This window comes from Balaenoptera acutorostrata, chromosome 18 (assembly GCF_949987535.1).
Source record: "Balaenoptera acutorostrata chromosome 18, mBalAcu1.1, whole genome shotgun sequence".
Lineage (NCBI taxonomy): Eukaryota > Metazoa > Chordata > Mammalia > Artiodactyla > Balaenopteridae > Balaenoptera > Balaenoptera acutorostrata.
Window position 1 is genome coordinate 73484775 of NC_080081.1, and position 17593 is coordinate 73502367.

At 46.6% G+C, this 17593-nt stretch overlaps 1 protein-coding gene and 1 pseudogene across 1 annotated transcript; one reads left to right on the plus strand and one right to left on the minus strand.

The window, feature by feature from the left end:
• Positions 1-17345, minus strand: MEDAG (mesenteric estrogen dependent adipogenesis). The gene is made up of 5 exons (XM_057533229.1): positions 16814-17345; positions 7979-8088; positions 5094-5206; positions 3045-3330; positions 1-1193 (listed from the first exon to the last, which is right to left on the minus strand). The coding sequence occupies exons 1-5, from the start codon at positions 17089-17091 to the stop codon at positions 1069-1071; spliced, it is 912 nt and encodes a 303-aa protein (XP_057389212.1). The 5' UTR covers positions 17092-17345; the 3' UTR covers positions 1-1068.
• LOC103007884 (60S ribosomal protein L30-like) lies at positions 12693-14759 on the plus strand (annotated as a pseudogene).
• Positions 17346-17593: the final 248 nt, after the last annotated feature.

A 17593-nucleotide genomic window follows, 5' to 3' on the forward strand; every position in this document is an offset into this window, starting at 1 on the left:
TGAATGTTAAAGAAAAATTTAATTGCACAAATATAGTACATACTATTTCAAATATAAATGAAAGGACAGTCAGTAGTGCTATCATAATGTATAATACAAGAATATTTTTTAAAAGGACAGAAAAATTATACTCAGGACCCAGAAATCTTTCTCATTATAAGCCTGTGTAGCAACTCATTCATGCAGGTTTTTAGGATGTAAATAGGATGATTTTTTTTTTCTTTTTGAAGAACTCCACTGTAGCTATGAGATGAAAAATGTATTGGTGTAACAATGTATTATGGTAATGGTGTAGCTTTCTTCTATTTTGCTTTTAGTGTTAGGATTGCTAAAAGCTTATGAAATACCCAACTGACATAATGTGCTTTTAATAGAGAGGACAATGCCGCATACATTATCCTTCTCCTGTCATGTTTGGTATCACATCACCTGGCCTCTTTCTACACGGGCCACTTTGTTAAGAGGGAGGTCAAGGGAGTTCAAATTTCAGGCAGCGGGTGGCAGGGTTACCGCCTTATCAACCTGGCCAATCCTCCCACGAGCCTCACCGTGAATGTTTCTCCTAAGGTTTCATCCTATGGGCAGGATGAAAAACATACTTGCCTTCCGATGAAAGATGTCCTGGGCTTTTTGCTCAGCAAGGTTTGCAAGAGAACAGCGCTGCTAACCCCAAGCTTGCTGGGTTTGGGTTCAGACAAGCAGAGGGCTAAACCCAGATTTACGAAGCATCACAGGGCAAAACCCAGGTCAGATGGTTCCCACAAAGGCTGCCCAGGGAGCTCCCAGGACGCCATGGTATAAGCAAAATATTCAGGGTGGCAGGACTCTGAGAAGACTTGGAGAAGTGTGAAAAGGAGAGGAACCGCCCAGGCCATGGGGCCAAAGCCCTCGCATCCTGAAGACAGCTGCATCAGCCCTGCCAAGGCACCACCCACAAAAATGGAAAGGAGGGGTCTCTGTAGGAGCGCAGGGCAGAGGTACCCACCTCCCATCTCTCTTGGATCCCCTCAGCCTTCGGTTCTGGCACAGGCCTGGGGTATAGGAGGAGCCGCAAAATGTCCAATCCAATCAGATAAATGGGTTGGGTGTCTCTTCAGATTCCAGAACGCATGGAAATGGTAATTCTGCCAAAAGAGGCTCCGTCAGAGATGATCTGGGTGACAGATTGCAGTTAAAAACTTCATCTAGTGAACCTGAGAAAAGTAAACAGGGCTTGCATTATTACCGTCTCTGGAAAACCAAAACCAAAATCCAACAGTACCTAAAGCCCATGCAGCATCCAAAGTAACCATTTCAATAATGAATAGAGAATCCTGGCTTCCTCAGAAAATCTCAAAAAGTTGACAGAAACGTGTTGCTTTCTGTTCACCAGGAGGATGTGCATTGTCACTTGCTTCTCCGTGGGCTGGAGTTACAGGTACCCTTTCTCACTTGAAGACAAAAGGCCCACAGGTGGGGAAAAGATGCCTAGGACACAGGTCTGTTTTTGAGAAGGAGATGAAGCCGGGCTAAGTGATCACCAGGGCTGAGCCGGTGCAGCTGCCTGCCGAGTGGCTGGTGCGTGGTGGTTGGGTCATCTGCGGTGCATAATGACGACTCAGGTGGGCCCTGAAGAATCCTTCCCCACTGCTCTGAAGTAGAAGTGGGCCCAGGGCCGGCTCAGGGTAAACTTGCAAGGAAGCACCGCCCAACTTCACATGCCCCTCAGTCTCCCCAGGATGCCAGTGAACACTGGGGCAGCCTAAAGGACAGCAGGTGAGCGACGGTGAAACAGAAAAACCCTGCTCAGGCCGCTGTGGCCAGTGGGTGGGCTGGAGGGTGTCCCAGGAAGGAGCTGGCATCTGGGATGGCCACAACCAGGCAAGGTAATCCTCCCCCAAAAGGATGAGCATATAACTTCCCCTCCCCCAACCATGGCAGCAACGGAGCAGAGCACAAAGGCATCTTTGTAAGAAGCACCCAGACAGAGAAAGCAAAGCAACAAAGAGGGAGAGAGAAGGAGGAGGAGGAGGGGGAAAGGCAGGAGGGAGGGAGGGAAGGAGGGAGAGACAGAGACAGAGAGAGACAGAGGGAAGCTACTTTCCAGGATAAGAAATAGCTAGGAGTAAGCATTTTTGCTAGAAACATTGGAAGAAAGCAACTGTCATTAAATGCAACTAACGAAGCCTCTGTATTTTTTTTTTAACTTTTTGAAAATGACAGGTTCGTAGAGACTGGTGTTTTGTTGTTGTCGTTTGCTTGTTTTTCTTTGTTTGTTTGTTTGCAATGAGCAGCAAAAGTCCTGGTTCAAGGAAGTTGCCTTCCAGCACAGACTAGCCTGGGACAGAGAGCAGGCTAAGCAGAAGACAGATGCAGATGAGACTTGACTGATATCACTGCCTTAGCCACATCAAACTGAAAACTCTCCCCAAGTCCTGGGGAGGAGGCCCTGGATATAAAATCTAGAACGCACCAGATGTGACCTGCGGTCTGTGAAGTGAGGCAGTCTCAAGAGATACTCTTTTGTGGTCTTAGAAACTCTGGAGAACCCTTCCAAATATTTATAAAGATGGATATCTCCACCATGTGTCTTCCCCCCTCAGCCAACACTTTTCCTTAACATTGTGTTGCCCTGAATATGCACATCAGGAAAGCATCATTCTTCTATAGTTAAATTCTTGTTAATAATATTTCAATGAGTATTTACACGTATTTACGTTAATAATATATTTTAAAATTATTTTCTGGGTATGCTGCACTGTAAAACTGCTATGTCAGAAAACTTTAAGGAGCCTAAAAGGAAAAGTCACTATATTTCTTTTCTTTTTTTTTTTTTTTTTTTAATTTTTATTGAAGTGTAATTGATTACAATGTTGTGTTAGTTTACTATATTTCTTTTTGGTAGTAAATGTTTCTCACTTCCTAGTTTCTGAAATATGTGATATTATATTTCCCCTTTACCAAGACGCCTTACCTTTTCCATTAATTGATTCTCCTCCCCCATGATATTATTCTACCCTTTAATTTAACTACGTTCCTCGGGTACTTGAGAATTTTTAACATACCTCTGGAAGTTACACTGAATTTTCGGTCAGAGAAACTGCTCCTTCGGATTAAAGGTTCACTCATTTTTTCCAGAAATAATTTAATGGTCTCCTTCTTTTCTGGACTTGTACTTGACAAATTCAGAACTTTTCCATTCACTTTTACAGTGGAATTGCTGAGCCCAAACCAATAGAAGAAATCAAATAACGCATCAGCTTTGAATTCATACGCAAAGCTCAAATCTTCTCCATTAACCAGCTTGTTTCCTGGAGGGAAAAAGTTCTTTACTGCCTCTTGAAAATCAAACTGAAAGAGAGAGAAGCATTTAATTAATTTCATGGATATAACGATAATGTTGTATTACAGACTTATATCATAGAATTATATTATAGAATTAACAAATGTCCAAATGTCCAAAATATCACAACTCTTATTTCTCTTTCTTTCTGACATATTTTTTTTCCAAACAAGAAAGGTATAGATTTTTTTTAATTGGGGTATAGTTGATTTACAATGTTGTGTTAGTTTCTGCTGCACAACGAACTGAGTCAGCTATATGTATACATTTTCTGACATATTTTTAAACAGTTGCCTTTATCTTTATTTATTTGACATCTTTATTGGAGTATAATTGCTTTACAATGGTGTGTTAGTTTCTGCTTTATAACAAAGTGAATCAGCTATACATATACATACATCCCCATAGCTCCTCCGTCTTGTGTCTCCCTCCCATCCTCCCTATCCCACCCTTCTAAGGGGTCACAAAGCACCGAGCTGATCTCCCTGTGCTATGCGGCTGCTTCCCACTAGCTATCCATTTTACATTTGGTAGTGTATATATGTCCATGCCACTCTCTCACTTCGTCCCAGCTTACCCTTCCCCCTCCCCGTGTCCTCAAGTCCATTCTCTACGTCTGCGTCTTTATTCCTGTCCTGCTCCTATGTTCTTCAGAACCTTTTTTTTTTTTTTAGATTCCATATATATGTGTTAGCATACTGTATTTGTTTTCTCTTTCTGACTTTCAACTATTAACCTTATGGGGATTCCCTTGTATGTTATTTGTTGTTTTTCCCTTGCTGCTTTTAATATTTTTTCTTTGTATTTTATTTTTGATAGTTTGATTTATATGTGTCTTGGAGTGTTTCTCCTTGGATTTATCCTGTATGGGACTCTCTGCACTTCCTGGACTTGACTATTTCCTTTCCCATATTAGGGAAATTTTCAACTATAATCTCTTCAAATATTTTCTCAGTCCCTTTCTTTTTCTCTTCTTCTTCTGGGACCCCTATAATTCGAATGTTGGTGCATTTAATGTTGTCCCAGAGGTCTCTGAGACTGTCCTCAATTCTTTTCATTCTTTTTTCTTTATTCTGCTCTGCAGTAGTTATTTCCACTATTTATCTTCCAGGTCACTTATCCGTTCTTCTGCCTCAGTTATTCTGCTACTGATTCTTTCTAGAGAATTTTAAATTTCATTTATTGTGCTGTTCATCATTGTTTGTTTGCTGTTTAGTTCTTCTAGATCCTTGTTAAACGTTTCTTGTATTTCCTCCATTCTATTTCCAAGATCTTGGATCATCTTTACTATCATTACTCTGAATTCTTTTTCAGGTAGACTGCCTATTTCCTCTTCATTTGTTTGGTCTGGTGTGTTGCTCCTTCCTTGCTCCTTCATCTGCTGTGTGTTTCTCTGTCTTCTCATTTTGCTTAACTTACTATGTTTGGGGTCTCCTTTTCACAGGCTGCAGGTTCGTAGTTCCTGTTGGTTTTGGTGTCTGCCCTCAAGTCAGTTGCCTTTATTTTTTTAAAACAAATCTTTGCATTTGCATCAAATTCCGTGTAAAGACCTTGAACTGCTTGGTCAAATTTATATTTATTCTTACCCTATTTCTAAGAAGTTGCTAGAAACTAAGTTCATTTTATTGGTAGTGATAATGAAGCAATAGAAAAGGTCTGTGTCTGCTTTCAGTTAAGTTAGAGTTAAGCTCTAGGGACTCAGTCCTGGCCTGAAACGCCCAGACCCTCTTCTGTGTGTTGGTAGCCCTGGATTCACACAAGCCAGCCTCACCTGAAGCCAGTAGCTTTCTCCAATCACTGAGGAAATGGCCATGTCCATCCCCTGCTCTATCTGTCTTCTTATCTTGGGGTGCCTGGTGTTCACAAGAAACGCATACGTTCTTTCTAGAAATTAGAAAGTAGAAGTCAAAAAACAAGGGTGCATGTGTACTTCTTAGTATCTGACAAAGCAGTGATTCCCACCATATTTGGAGATTTCATTAATTTATAACCTCCCTCGCTGCTCCCTCACTGCAAAGCCTAACCAGGTTTCTAGAAATGTTTCCGAGAAATTTGCAGGTGTGAGGAAGCTCCAGGATATTGTCAAAGCAGGTTAGAAAATCAGCTCCCCCCAGGCTGCACTTTGTCACTCTTGCCTCAGAAATCGAAAGTTCCAGTCCATAATTATCACAGATAAGCACTGAGTCTCCTCTGTGTGCAGGCAGCACAGGAGCCAAAGTGAAAACTGGAGATGGCTGGTTTTCGTGTCACCGCCTTACTGGATAAACAGCAACTTGGCTCTCACCCACATTTCCTCACTTGCAAAGCAGAAAATCAGTCCAGGGGAGGACGCTGCCCCCTGCCTTCCCCTTCCCTCATCGTTCCCTGTCCTCCCCCAGAGACCTGGCTTTCAGTCTGCAAAGGGCTAGTCTAGAGTTCTAAGGACCAAGGCAATCTGAGATTGCTTCTCCTCCACGCCCCAGCCCAGCACAAGCCCAGCGGAAATGTCCCTCCCATTGTTTAAATAATGCCACGTCTATGTCCTGGCAGTTGTTTTTTGTTGTTTATTTGATCGGTTTGGTTTGGTTTAAATCCAATTCTGTCCAGTTCTATCTAATCTAAGCAAAGGGGTGGTCGTTTACTCCCTAGGAAATTTTAAATACTGCGAACCAACAACCTCCTAACTTTTCCAGCCCCCGGAATCAAGCTCCATGCCCTTCATTACTCAAGCACTTTTTCTAGGGAGACCCATAACATAGAATGCCACACTTTGTTTAAAGGCCATGGACCAGCCATCATGTGATTTGGGGAACTGAACATTCTACACTGGCTTTGAGCATCAAACCTGTGATCCACCAATAGCAAGTGTTACGTCCTTGGGGAATACATTTTGAACTAACCTTTGCACTAACCTTATCCATCTTATTTTTCCTTCCCCTGTTTTCCTTTCTCCCAAATTATTTTTTGGGGCACTTTAGATAGAAACTACCTTATCTCCTCTTTGAGAAAAGATATAAATAAGCAAGTAAAGCAAGCCAGCTATTTGATACCTTGAATTAACTTTCACATAAACTAAACCAAGACCTTTGGGCTCATTAGATACTTAAGGCCGCCACCCTCCATCCACCGTTGTGAAGGTTGGGCAGGTTGTGCACTGCACAATCCTAGAGGATGCCAATTGCTTCCACATTGTCTACTTGTACATTTATTATGACAAACTTCTGGGAAGGATTAGTAAATTGTCTTGAGTTAATGATGGCTTCTTCTAAATTTGCACAAAAGTACAAGTTTAGGATAGCAGCAGGGCTGGACATGTTGCCCTAATCACAATTTTCATAATTTAAACTTAACCATCTTAAGCTTTGTGTCACAGAATCTCTTCATTTCATGGCTTTCCTCACAGCCAATGAGGACTGGGTTTCTCTACCTCCTTCCACAAGCATTATATAACTGTGAATCTTTTCGAGGCCACCACAAATATTTCCTTATACCACTCCCTGTATGTTCATTAAAATGTTAAAATGGAGAGGTCTCTTATTCTTTCTTAAGAATCCTCCTGAGAGATCAATGCGGGAGGTATACTGGATACATCTGTGCATTACATTCTTAGAGAATTCTCGGCTTTCTGGTCACCAGCAAGCCAAATAACACCAGGGGCTCAGATGCTCTAATGAGCATTGCTTGTTACAGTGTGATCTGTTCCCGGCCCCTCCTGCCAAGAAGGACATTGTGACTTTGAATTATGAAGTGAGAAGGGAATCTGAATGACTCTGAATGAGACGAGCAGAGAATCAGGTCCACGAATCTGAATAAGGAAGGGCATGTTTGAGGAAGTCTATTTGGAACCTGTAGATCAATTCTTACTCTCTTGGTCTCATTTTAAGAACATTATTTAGAAGTAAGTGTAAGAAATTCTACCGCTATTACAGAACTTATGCCCATGACTTTCCCCATGTATCACTCTGAGCGGGAGGAAGAAGGGAAAATTGAGATATTTTCATATTGGAACTTGAGTTAATATAGTTGTTATCAGTCTGATTTCCTGGAAGAAACAATAAAGAGATATCTCTAAAATTGAAATTCAAAGGCCAGAGCATGAAACATAAAAGCATCCACATAAGCGTTTATTTTCTTTATCTTAGTTTTCTCATCTAGAAAATGGGGATGGGATAAGTACCGCATAGGCAGGATGGCCAGGCATCCTAGTTATGCCTGAGTCAGTTCTAGTTTATACCTTTATCCCAGCATACTTATTACAGTTCCTGCTTTCATGCTCAAAAATGTTCTCCTTTGGATGATATGCCCTACTGGGCTGTTGGCCAATTACTGACATTAGCACATGCCTCACAGAAGTGCTTGATACGTGGTAGGCAATATTATATATCATCATCTTCATCACTCTGGTCATTTTTGCAACCCCTGCAGGCTCAGAGATCACTTCCTGCTTGGACAGGAAGTATGAAAGAAGACTCAAGAGACAGATGGCTTCTGTCGTAGGATCACTTAGAGGTTTGCTCTGCAGGCTTGTGCTGTGCTGATGGCCTCACACACCAGGCTTCCAGCCTTGCACAAGCTGACATCCGCCCTGCTTTCTCCACGCCCAACTTCTACCTCATCAGCAGGCTACAGTCCACAGCCCAGCAAGGCAGAACCAAACCCAAACATTTACATACCTACCTTTCGAGGAGTCCTTTTTGGTCTGTACATTAATAAAGAATAGCATTGGTTTGCTCAATATAGTTTCCCGGTAGTCTTTATAATCGCAGTAGTTGGTCAGTTCCACATATCTATGAAAAAAGAAGAGATGATTACAAGTGCGATGTACCTTCCCATCGAGGTCAGGAAGGGGACATACTGGACAGGTGCTTACTACATCCTCAGACCCTCTGAGGGAAGTCCCCTAAAGTGTCCTTCGGGAGGCAACCATATCTTGTACCAAATAAATAAATCCCCTCCCCTGATCAGCTGACAGATCAGCATGCAAACTAAAGGTGGCCCTGGTCCTGGGGGCGCCTGGCACCAACACCTGGCTCTCAAGGGCAGCCTGTACCAGATGATGACTCGTACCATCTATCTTTGGGCTGTAAGCGTTCATTTGAAGCTACCGGAGCCCTATGTCTCTCTGGGTTGAGAATGAATTACCCTCAATAAGTGGAATTTTCTGGGTCTTCTCCAGTGTAGTCATCCTAACTGGTGGGTCTGAAATTTTCCTTTCCTTCTCTAATCCCAGGATAAACCCAGATCGCTCCATTGATTAGACAATCAACCAATATTCATATGAACTAATTCACATCTCCCTGATCGTGAGCTTGTGCAATTTAAAAAAAACAAAAAACAAAACTAATGTTGGATTTCTGCCCAGGGCCCTATTACATTTAGCCTCCTTGGTTTCAGTTCATTATTCCAGCCCAGGAAGATCTTTTTGCTTTTTGACTCTGTCCTCCAATAGGTCAGCTTTCTCTCCCTACTCTGCACATTTTCCAAGCAGCCTTTCTGTGTCTCTACCTGCATTGTTGATTTTAAAAAAGACAGATGCAAGTGCAAATTGGCTTCCTTCAAGAAGAGGGCTAATTTTCTAATCAAACCCAAGCTCAGAAGCGGCGTGGACCCGGGCAGGCTGAGTGGCACCCAGCATGCTGGGGGATGCGGATACCTCGGTCCCTCTTCAAGACACAGCGCTTCCCCACTGGCAGGCACTACTGCAAGGTCTGCACGGACTGAATGCACTGCTTTTGCTAAAGGGCCGCATGTTGGCTTCTGACATCTAGTCCCCGGCAGAGACGGCTCCCCCCGTTTCTTTCTGGCTTCTTGTCCTTCCAGAGCCTGACATGAAAATCACAGCCCTGAGGAGCGCCTGAGGCGGAGAGCTCTGGCCGCAAAGTCCCCTCAGCCTCCCTCCCCATGGTCCTCTTCCCACAGTCCACTTAGAGGGCCCGGAGCACGAGACGGGGACCCAGGCCTGGGTCAAGCGCAGTGGGAGAATATCCACCCCCCGAGTCAGGAAAACACAGCTTCCACTGTCTGCCTCCAGCTTGGTTTCTTAGAAATCTGTGTCATTATCCATTTTTCTTGGATTGTCAGATCTGATTTTGAGAGCTTTTAAAACCTGACCCCCGATGGAGCATCTAAAATGCTTCCTGCCTTCTATTTCACCCGGCTTTTAATGTAGCGTCCATCTCCCAACCCTGGGCACGGGGGTGGTCAGGGGGCTGGCCCTGTGGTGGGGAGGGGGACACAGGCTGGTGCACCCAGGGAAGGAGAGCGCGTGCAGGTGTCGCTGTTCAGGGGTGTGGGCACGAGGGGAGAGGAGGGTGGGAATGGAGAAGGGGGTTAGCAGAGGAATGGACTGGGTATGATAATGCAGCCGCAGACCAGGGATTTCCTATGGTTCTCCCTCCGTGCCTCCCCTACCCCCATCCTCCTCTGGGCAGAACAGTGCGCAGTGAGGATGGGGTAAAGGGGCACCTGGCAAGAGCGGCACTGTGTCCCACATCAGCAGAGGGAGAATTTTCCTGTTCTTCTTTGTCCCAACTGACCAACTGCCGAAAGGTACTGGAGAAAGGAAGCGAAGGAGAAGGAAGGAGAAAGGGAACCGCGATTTGCTGGGTTCATTCACTCTCATTCATTCATTCATTCATTCAGCAGCATTCACTAAGCACCGGATGGTGTGCTGACACGTGCCTTGCACATCTGAGGAGCTCAGGGCCCAGGAAGTGGGGATGGTGTAGCAGGGCGGCAGTACAGGGGCCCCCTGTGCGCCCCACCTCTCCGCCATCCATCTGTTCAGCTGCCAAGGACCTGGTTTAAACACCTCAAAACTGCAGTGGAATAAATACATGTGAGCATCCCTTTGGAATTCACTGGAATGAAATTTGGATATGTAAGTCACTAAAATACAAAGATTGAGGACCTAGTTGCTAAATCTCACAGGTCTTTAAGTATCTGACATTCAACCACCAGTTTTGTTTTAAGATGAGCCTGACGAGCCGACCTTAGGGACTAGTTATCTCATCTTCAATCATGCATATTTATGAATTACTCATGCAAATATTGCTTCTGTGTCCTGGATATTTATTCTATTCGCTGAAGTTATCATTAGGGATGAGAAGCAAACAGTTTAAGATAGTTCCTTTAAACCCTCATTTCTTCATTGCTTTTATCCTGGCCCCAAAATGCTGCTAGGCTGGAACTTTCTACGCCTGGCTTTAATCCAAAGATTGAAAGGCAGAACAATGTGATGGAAAGCATAGTGATTCGAAATAAGAAGATTTAATTCACGTTCTAATTGACTGGCTGTGTGAACTCAGTCCCAGAGCCACAACTCATTATGACCTTCAGTGAGTTACTTAACCCATCTGAACCCATTCCCTCATCTGTAAAAGGGATATAACAGTATTGCCTTCCATTTGATGATGTGATGCAGTGCCAGTAACATAGACATACGTACTTGGGCCCATAGTAGATGCTCAACAAACATTTTTAGTGTCTTTAATTCTGGCCAACTCCGCTGGCCTTAGGGTGAAGTTCTGTAAGCTTCTGACACACAACCAGGGCTGTGTTCATTTGAGTTACCAGCAAAGGAGGACTATATGAATATCTGAAAAATAAGTGAGTAAGGGTTTCTCTTTCCTTGCTCCAATTTCTTTCCTCATCTTTTCAGTTTGGAAGGCTAGAGGGAGCAGCTTAACGAAGGCAACACCTGAAAGATGGGACCAAGATAGAACACTGAATTTTTGCTTCTAGCAAATCAGGAGTAGCTGAAAGATCACCCACCCTCTAAGATGCCAACCCTTCTCCAGAGTTTTCCTCAAATTTTACATCATCTTTAGCATGATGTGAAAAGCTGCTCCAAATTTCCCTGGCCCCTGATAATTGAATGCTCCAAGACAAATAGGAATTCAAACACACGGCTCCTATCTGTGTGTGTGTGTGTGTGTGTGTGTGTGTGTTCATTTTTTAAAGTATGGAGGAAGGAGCAGATAAAAAGAGAAATACATTGGAATAGTCCTTGTGTAAAAGGGCCAGAAATTGCTAACAGCTTCCACAATCCTTTGCTGTGACTAAGCAAAAGCTTACAGGGACATTCTTTCCAGTGTTAACTTGTTAGTTTTAAGCAAAGCCTTCCCTACACACTTAAAAAATTCCTTCTGTTCACTCCCTCACCTCCTTCTTCTGCCCCAACTCTAGTTAAATAAGCAAAAATTTCAGATTTATCACTCTAATGTCTCTAACTCTAATCAACGATACACGTGTTCGTTCATTCATTCATTCCTTCGTGCAAGAAACATTTACTGAGTGCCTACTATGTGCTGGGCACTGGGGACACAAAATGAAGAAGGAAACAGTCCCACTTTCCAGAAGCATGTAGTCTACTGGGGAGACAGCTAAGAAAATGTATCATTTCAATAGGAAATGATACACATCTAAGGCCTTGTTGCTTAAAGTCTGATCATTGGACCAACAGTACTGGCATCACAGGGGAGCTTGCAAACCTGCAGAATCCTGTGTCCCTCTCCGGATGTATTTGATCGAAAATCTGTATTTTCACAAGATCCTCAGGAGACCTGCAAGCTTATTTAAAATTTGAGAAGCACTGGTCTAAGCCATGGTCCCCGTTTTTCAGAGGCTTACAAATGAGTTAATCATTCAAACACACACACGCCAGAGGAATGCACAGTTCTCTGCGCTAGACAACCACAGGGCTATGTCCTAGTAATGTAAATAAGAAGGAGCAAAGCCAAGGGGCTTGGAGCTAGAACCACTTACTGAGCTGGGACAGGAACAGAGGAGGGATTGTTCCGTTGGGCCAAACAGACTGCCAATGGGAGGGCAGAGGCAGGAGGGAGATGGGGACCCCGGGGGGAGTCTTGGGTTAGCTAAGCCTTGCGGAGTTCCAGGCCCACAGGCAGGCATTTGCAAGGACCGGGGTGTAGCTGGAAGGGCAAAGCAAGTCTCCCGAGGAAGAAGGCAGCAAAGGCTAGTGCCCTTTTTTCCTGAATCACCCGATTTGCGTTTGATTCCTGTCTCTGTGACTTCAGCAGGTTTCTTAACCTTGCTGAGATGCATTTCCTCACCTGTAAAATCTGGCTGATAAGAGGTACCCCGTGAGGTGGCTGAAAGACTAAACAGTGTGTGTGAAGCACTTGGCGTTGGGGTTGCTTGGTAGGTACATCAGCTGACATTTGTCCCATGATTAATAGGTACCAATGACTGTTTTGAGAACTTCATACATTTTAATGCTGAACAACAACCCTATAAGGTTGTTGGCATTATTGTTCCCATTTTACAGCTGAGAAGACTGAGTCACCGAGATTAAGTCACTTTCCCAAGTCACTCAGCTAGTAAGCAGCAGAACTAGGATTCGAACCAAGGCAGCCTGGCCCCGGCGCTCATGCTTGTCCACACTTACTCCGAACTGAATCCCGTAAAAATCGTAGCTCGACACGTGAGAGATTATGACTTCATCAGTATCACTATGAGTCCTGTTTAGGGGCTGCTGTCCTGGGCAGGTCATCAAATCCAAGACTCAGACATGGGGACCAAAGCAGAGGACAGGTCGGGAGCTTGCTGAGGGCAACAGCAAGGGTTGCCAGGCTGCACACGGGGATGTTCCTGAGAGGTGGCCTGGGCCACAGACAGAGCCCAAGCACCTCCCCGCAGTGAAACTCTTCAGTATGATCCAACCCTGACTCTCCTCCCCTGTGCCCCCTGCCCCAGGCAGCTGATCTCGAGGTAGGTGTGACTGTCACCCAGCTACCAGCTGGTCGGACCTGGGCAGAAGCAGGTAACAGCACTGCTTTTAGTGGCTTCCTTCAAACCACTGGACCTACTTTCTCTTTCAGGCTGATTATATAAGATGCGTACTGGCTGACGTCATTCCAGTTATTAATTTGAGGTTCCGGAAATCTATAAGAAAGCCGCTTGCGGCCTATAGGAAGCCAGAATTATTCCAGGTTCGAGGCAGTTTGCTGACAGGGTGGGCTGTATTGTTAGATAACGCTGTGGAGAGGCCCTGGGCCCGCAGCCCACCAGCAGCTCACCCAGGGAAATTATTTAATCTCTCTGAGTCCTAATTTCCTCATCTGTAGAAAAGGGAAACAGACAATGGTGCTGACTTTGTCAGCTTTTGTGAGATAATAGCTGTGAAATACTTTGCACCCATTGCTGGTACTCAAGTAAGCATTAGTGGCCACCATTATTATTGTTGTTCTTATTTTTATTACCCAAGCAGCTTCTTTTTTAAAAAAAATTTATTTTCTTTTTTCCACGCAGCCTCTTTCATGCTGGAGGACCACTGAAAACAGGGAATCAGAGCTCCTCTTTGTCAAATGTTTGCCATTACATCCCACTACAAGGCTGCATTCTAGGAAAAAAGGTAAGGGTGTGTGTGTGTGTGTGTGTGTGTGTGTGTTTGTGGTAGTTAATGGTAATTTGCACCTGGAACCCTGAGCAAGTTTCGTTTGTAACATGGGTGGGAATCCTGAGCTTGAAAGAAAAAAATAGCAATAAAGATCTTGCCATAAATCCCCGACAGGAGGACAAAGAATTTTAAAGCAGGCTCTCAGGACTGGGTGCCCTCACTAAACCTTCCCACCACCCTAGTTTTCCTGAGGCTTATTTAGCAGGTACATATTTAGGAAAATGTTCCAGTATTACAAAACAAACCGGAGTAAGTAGAACCACTGAAATCTCCTCTTACTCTCTGAGCAAGTGAATCATATGAATGTCAGGGTCAGTAGCTCTTAGCCCCTTGGGGTTCTCTGGGAAAGGACCTTGTGAAAGTCACAGCACACACTTCTGAGGCCACGAAAAGAAATCCTGCTTATGCTGTGGGCTTATCCCACACCAAAATATTTGTTGAATGATTTAAAAAAAAACCCCAAAAAAACTAAGTAAAGAGAAAGGATTCTTAACCTGGATCCAAGCATCTCAGAAACTACCTACATGGTCAGCAACATTAGGTGTATCTCAACCTTTCTGGGGAGAAGGTCCACCTACGATTCTCAAAAGCTTGATGGTCCGAAATGATTAAGAATCATCACTCTGTGTTTCTTCCTCTCCAGCCATCTCGGCGGCTGCTCTTGGTTGGGGACCATCCTACACCTAAGGCAGGAATATGGGCCACAAAGAAGACAAAAAAGCCACTGGAGTCCATCAACTCTAGGCCCAAAGGTGTTATAAAAAGTGGAAAGTACATGGTGGGGTACAAGGTGACTCTGAAGATGATAGACTAGGAAGGCAAAGCAAAACTGGCCGTCCTCGCCAATAACTGCCTGACCTCGAGGAAGTATGCCACGTCGGCCAAAACTGGTGTCCAGGACCACATGGGCAATGACATTGAATTGGGCAGAGCCTGAAAGAAATACTACAGAGTATGCAAGGGGCTGTCACTGAGCCACGTGATTCTGGGATCTTTAGAAGTGTGCCAGAACTGACTGGTAAAAAGGAAACCATGTAAAATTCTTCTTCAGCTAAACTGGCTAGAGCTTATTGAAGGAAGGAAGGGAGGGAGGGAGAGAGAGAGAGGAAGGAAGGATGGAAGAGAGAAAGAAAGAAATGAAGTACTGTTTTTGAGCGCTATTTTGAGAGAGGAAGCTGTATGCTATCTCCAGACCAAAGACAACTGGGTAAATCTGTGTCAATTTGAGGAGCAACCGCTTCAGACATCTGTATCCGACTATGCACCCCACTCTTGATCCATGAGAGCAAAACCTCTCACTGCTGTCCACAGCCGTCTTCCCCCTCTTTCTAGAAGGTTCTCTCCATTCAGACCAGGTTCCCTCCCAGTCGTCCTTCAGGACTGTACACCAGGTATAAGAGGCTGCTCCGCTTGCACAGTATGTTCCCTGAGAGGAAGACAGGTTGTTCCTTCCATCTCCCCAATTATTCTCAGGGGCGCCTTGGTACTCCCAGGGTACAAAAGCCCTCACACGATTGCTTAGACAACGAGAACCTTGTATTTGCTGATTCCTGTTTGCACCCTGGTCTGTGTCACCTGATCATTGTTTATTCTGGACTCTAAACTGCCAGGGGAACACTGCTGTTTAATTTTCCTTCGGGGAGGAAGTGTTCAAAGCAAGAGTTGAACAACCAGACTTCAAAACCATTTTAAGCTTTGCAGCACTGTTTGCTGAGACTGGGAGAGCTGACTCTGTCAAAGCCTAACCCATAGCTTCAATTAATTCTAGACATTTTTATTTTTCATACTCTGTTAATACAACGGTTATCTTCTTTAAAAATCTATGCGAATCTTATTTCTAACTCAGTTCTTCCCACCGTCCCCTGCTTATGGCTTGGAATTTTCAATTCACTAAGAAAGGGAGAAATTCTTGCTGGGGAATGGTTTTTCAGGCCCTCAAAGCCCTCACTATCTTTGTGTGGAAAAGCAAGGTTTTCCCCAGCAGCTTTGAAGAAGGTATTTTAAACATCTCCTTTTGTTTGCTTCCCCCTCTTGGCTCCATCCCACCCACAGGGTGACCCCGGCCCTTGTCTTTCCCCGGAGCAAAGGCTTTCTATCTTAGTAGCTGGCCAGCTTCCCCACCTCTGAACCAATCTCGAGACTGCACTGCCCGCTTCCCAGCACTCAGCTCTGCAACACAAATATAAGCACCACCACCCCCCGCCCCCCCCCGTGACCTCTGGAGGCACAGGGTGACCTCTGGTAGCAAGAGGCGCAGAACGCAGCGTGAAGCTCCCTCCTCCTTTACCCCATCAAAGCCTCCTTCCCATAGACTACATCCCTGCTGGCTTCGAGTCTGCTAGGAAGTGCTTCAGGCACTTTGGCCACCACGGTTAAGCATCCTGAGACCCTCCATCAAATTCGGTTTGGCCCAAGCTCTGTCCCCAGATCCTGGAAGCCACGCTCATCCCTCCCATTTTCCCAGAACTGAACTGCCCACTCGACAGCCCACATGGCCCTGGGTTGGACTTCACCGGTCTTTGGTCCCTTCTCAGCCACCGTTTATTGATTTATTTTTTGAAAACTCACTGAGGCCAAAGATGGGAAACTTTAAACTTCTGCATGCTTCTCCCCGGGTCTCCTCACTGGATAAAGCTCCGAGGGCACAGAAGAGAAAACCCTCTCCCCTTCCCTTCCCCCAGTCTAAAGCCAGGGTGTGAGTCTCTGCTTAGCAAACATCCCCAAAGGGCGTGCCCCCAGTTTGAGCTCATTTGATCCAGTTAAGGAGCCAGAAGGAAGAATCACCGGCCAGTTCACGCTCTCCCCACCCTGCTCTCCCTCAGGCGCCTGCCCTGGTGCCTCCCGGGGCAGCTTGGACAGCTGCAGAATGTCAGTGCCAAGGGCAGAAAAAGCCAGGGCCGGGGGCGGGGCGGGGCGGGGGGTGGGGGGGAGTGGGGGGAGCTTTGCACCTCCGAGCGACGTTAGCAATGAGAAAAATCTGAAAGTGTGATGAAGGAGGGGATCCAGGCTGGATCTCAGGAAGTGAGGCCAGAGGGCTGGGATGGACAGCAGGGCGAAGGCCTCGGCGGGGACCGGGCGGCGGGCCCACCCACCTCCTGATGTAGCTGCTGAGGCGGTAGCTCTGTCCATCGAGGCGCACGTGGCCGTCGCTGAAGACGTTGAAGCCCCCGCGCGTGGCCGCGGGCTCCGCAGGGCCGGGGACCACCAGCTGGTCGCCGCGCAGCTGGAAGGCGCCGGGCTGCAGGCGCAGCAGCTGGGCCAGGGGCAGCAGGGCCAGCTCGCAGTCGCACGTCCACAGGCTGCGCAGCTCCCCCGACGAGATGGAGGTCAGGCTCGGCCTGGCCGCCGGCGCGCTCTCCAACCCCGCCATGGCCCGGCCCGCGCTCCTGCCGTCGATGGTGCCCGAGAGGGGCCAGGCGCCCCGACTCGGTCGGCCCCGCGCCCGGGTCGCCGCTCAGGTGCTGCCCGGCCGCCTGCCCGCCGGCGAGGAGCGAAGCTCTGCAGGCACCGCGCGGAGAAAGCGGCCCCGGCGCCGCGCGGCCCTTTTATCCGCCCCGCGCCCCTCCCGGCCCTCGGGCACGACCCCAGACGCTCCGGGCGCGTTCCGGCATCTCAGGACTTGGCACGCTCCCGCCTGGCTGCGCCCGCTCGCAGCCAAGGGTTACTCATCCCCCTGGGGGGCGCTGCTCCACGCCTGGGGCTGGGCCCGCCCCTGCCTGGACACTGCCTTGGGGGGGGACACGCTGCCGGTGGGGGACACGGCCGGGGGGGGACACGCTGCCGGTGGGGGACACGGCCGGGAGAGGGAGTGGGGAGAGGCTGGGGCGGGTGGGGCAGAGTCCGCCGGGGGTGCCGGGTCTGGCCCGCGGTGG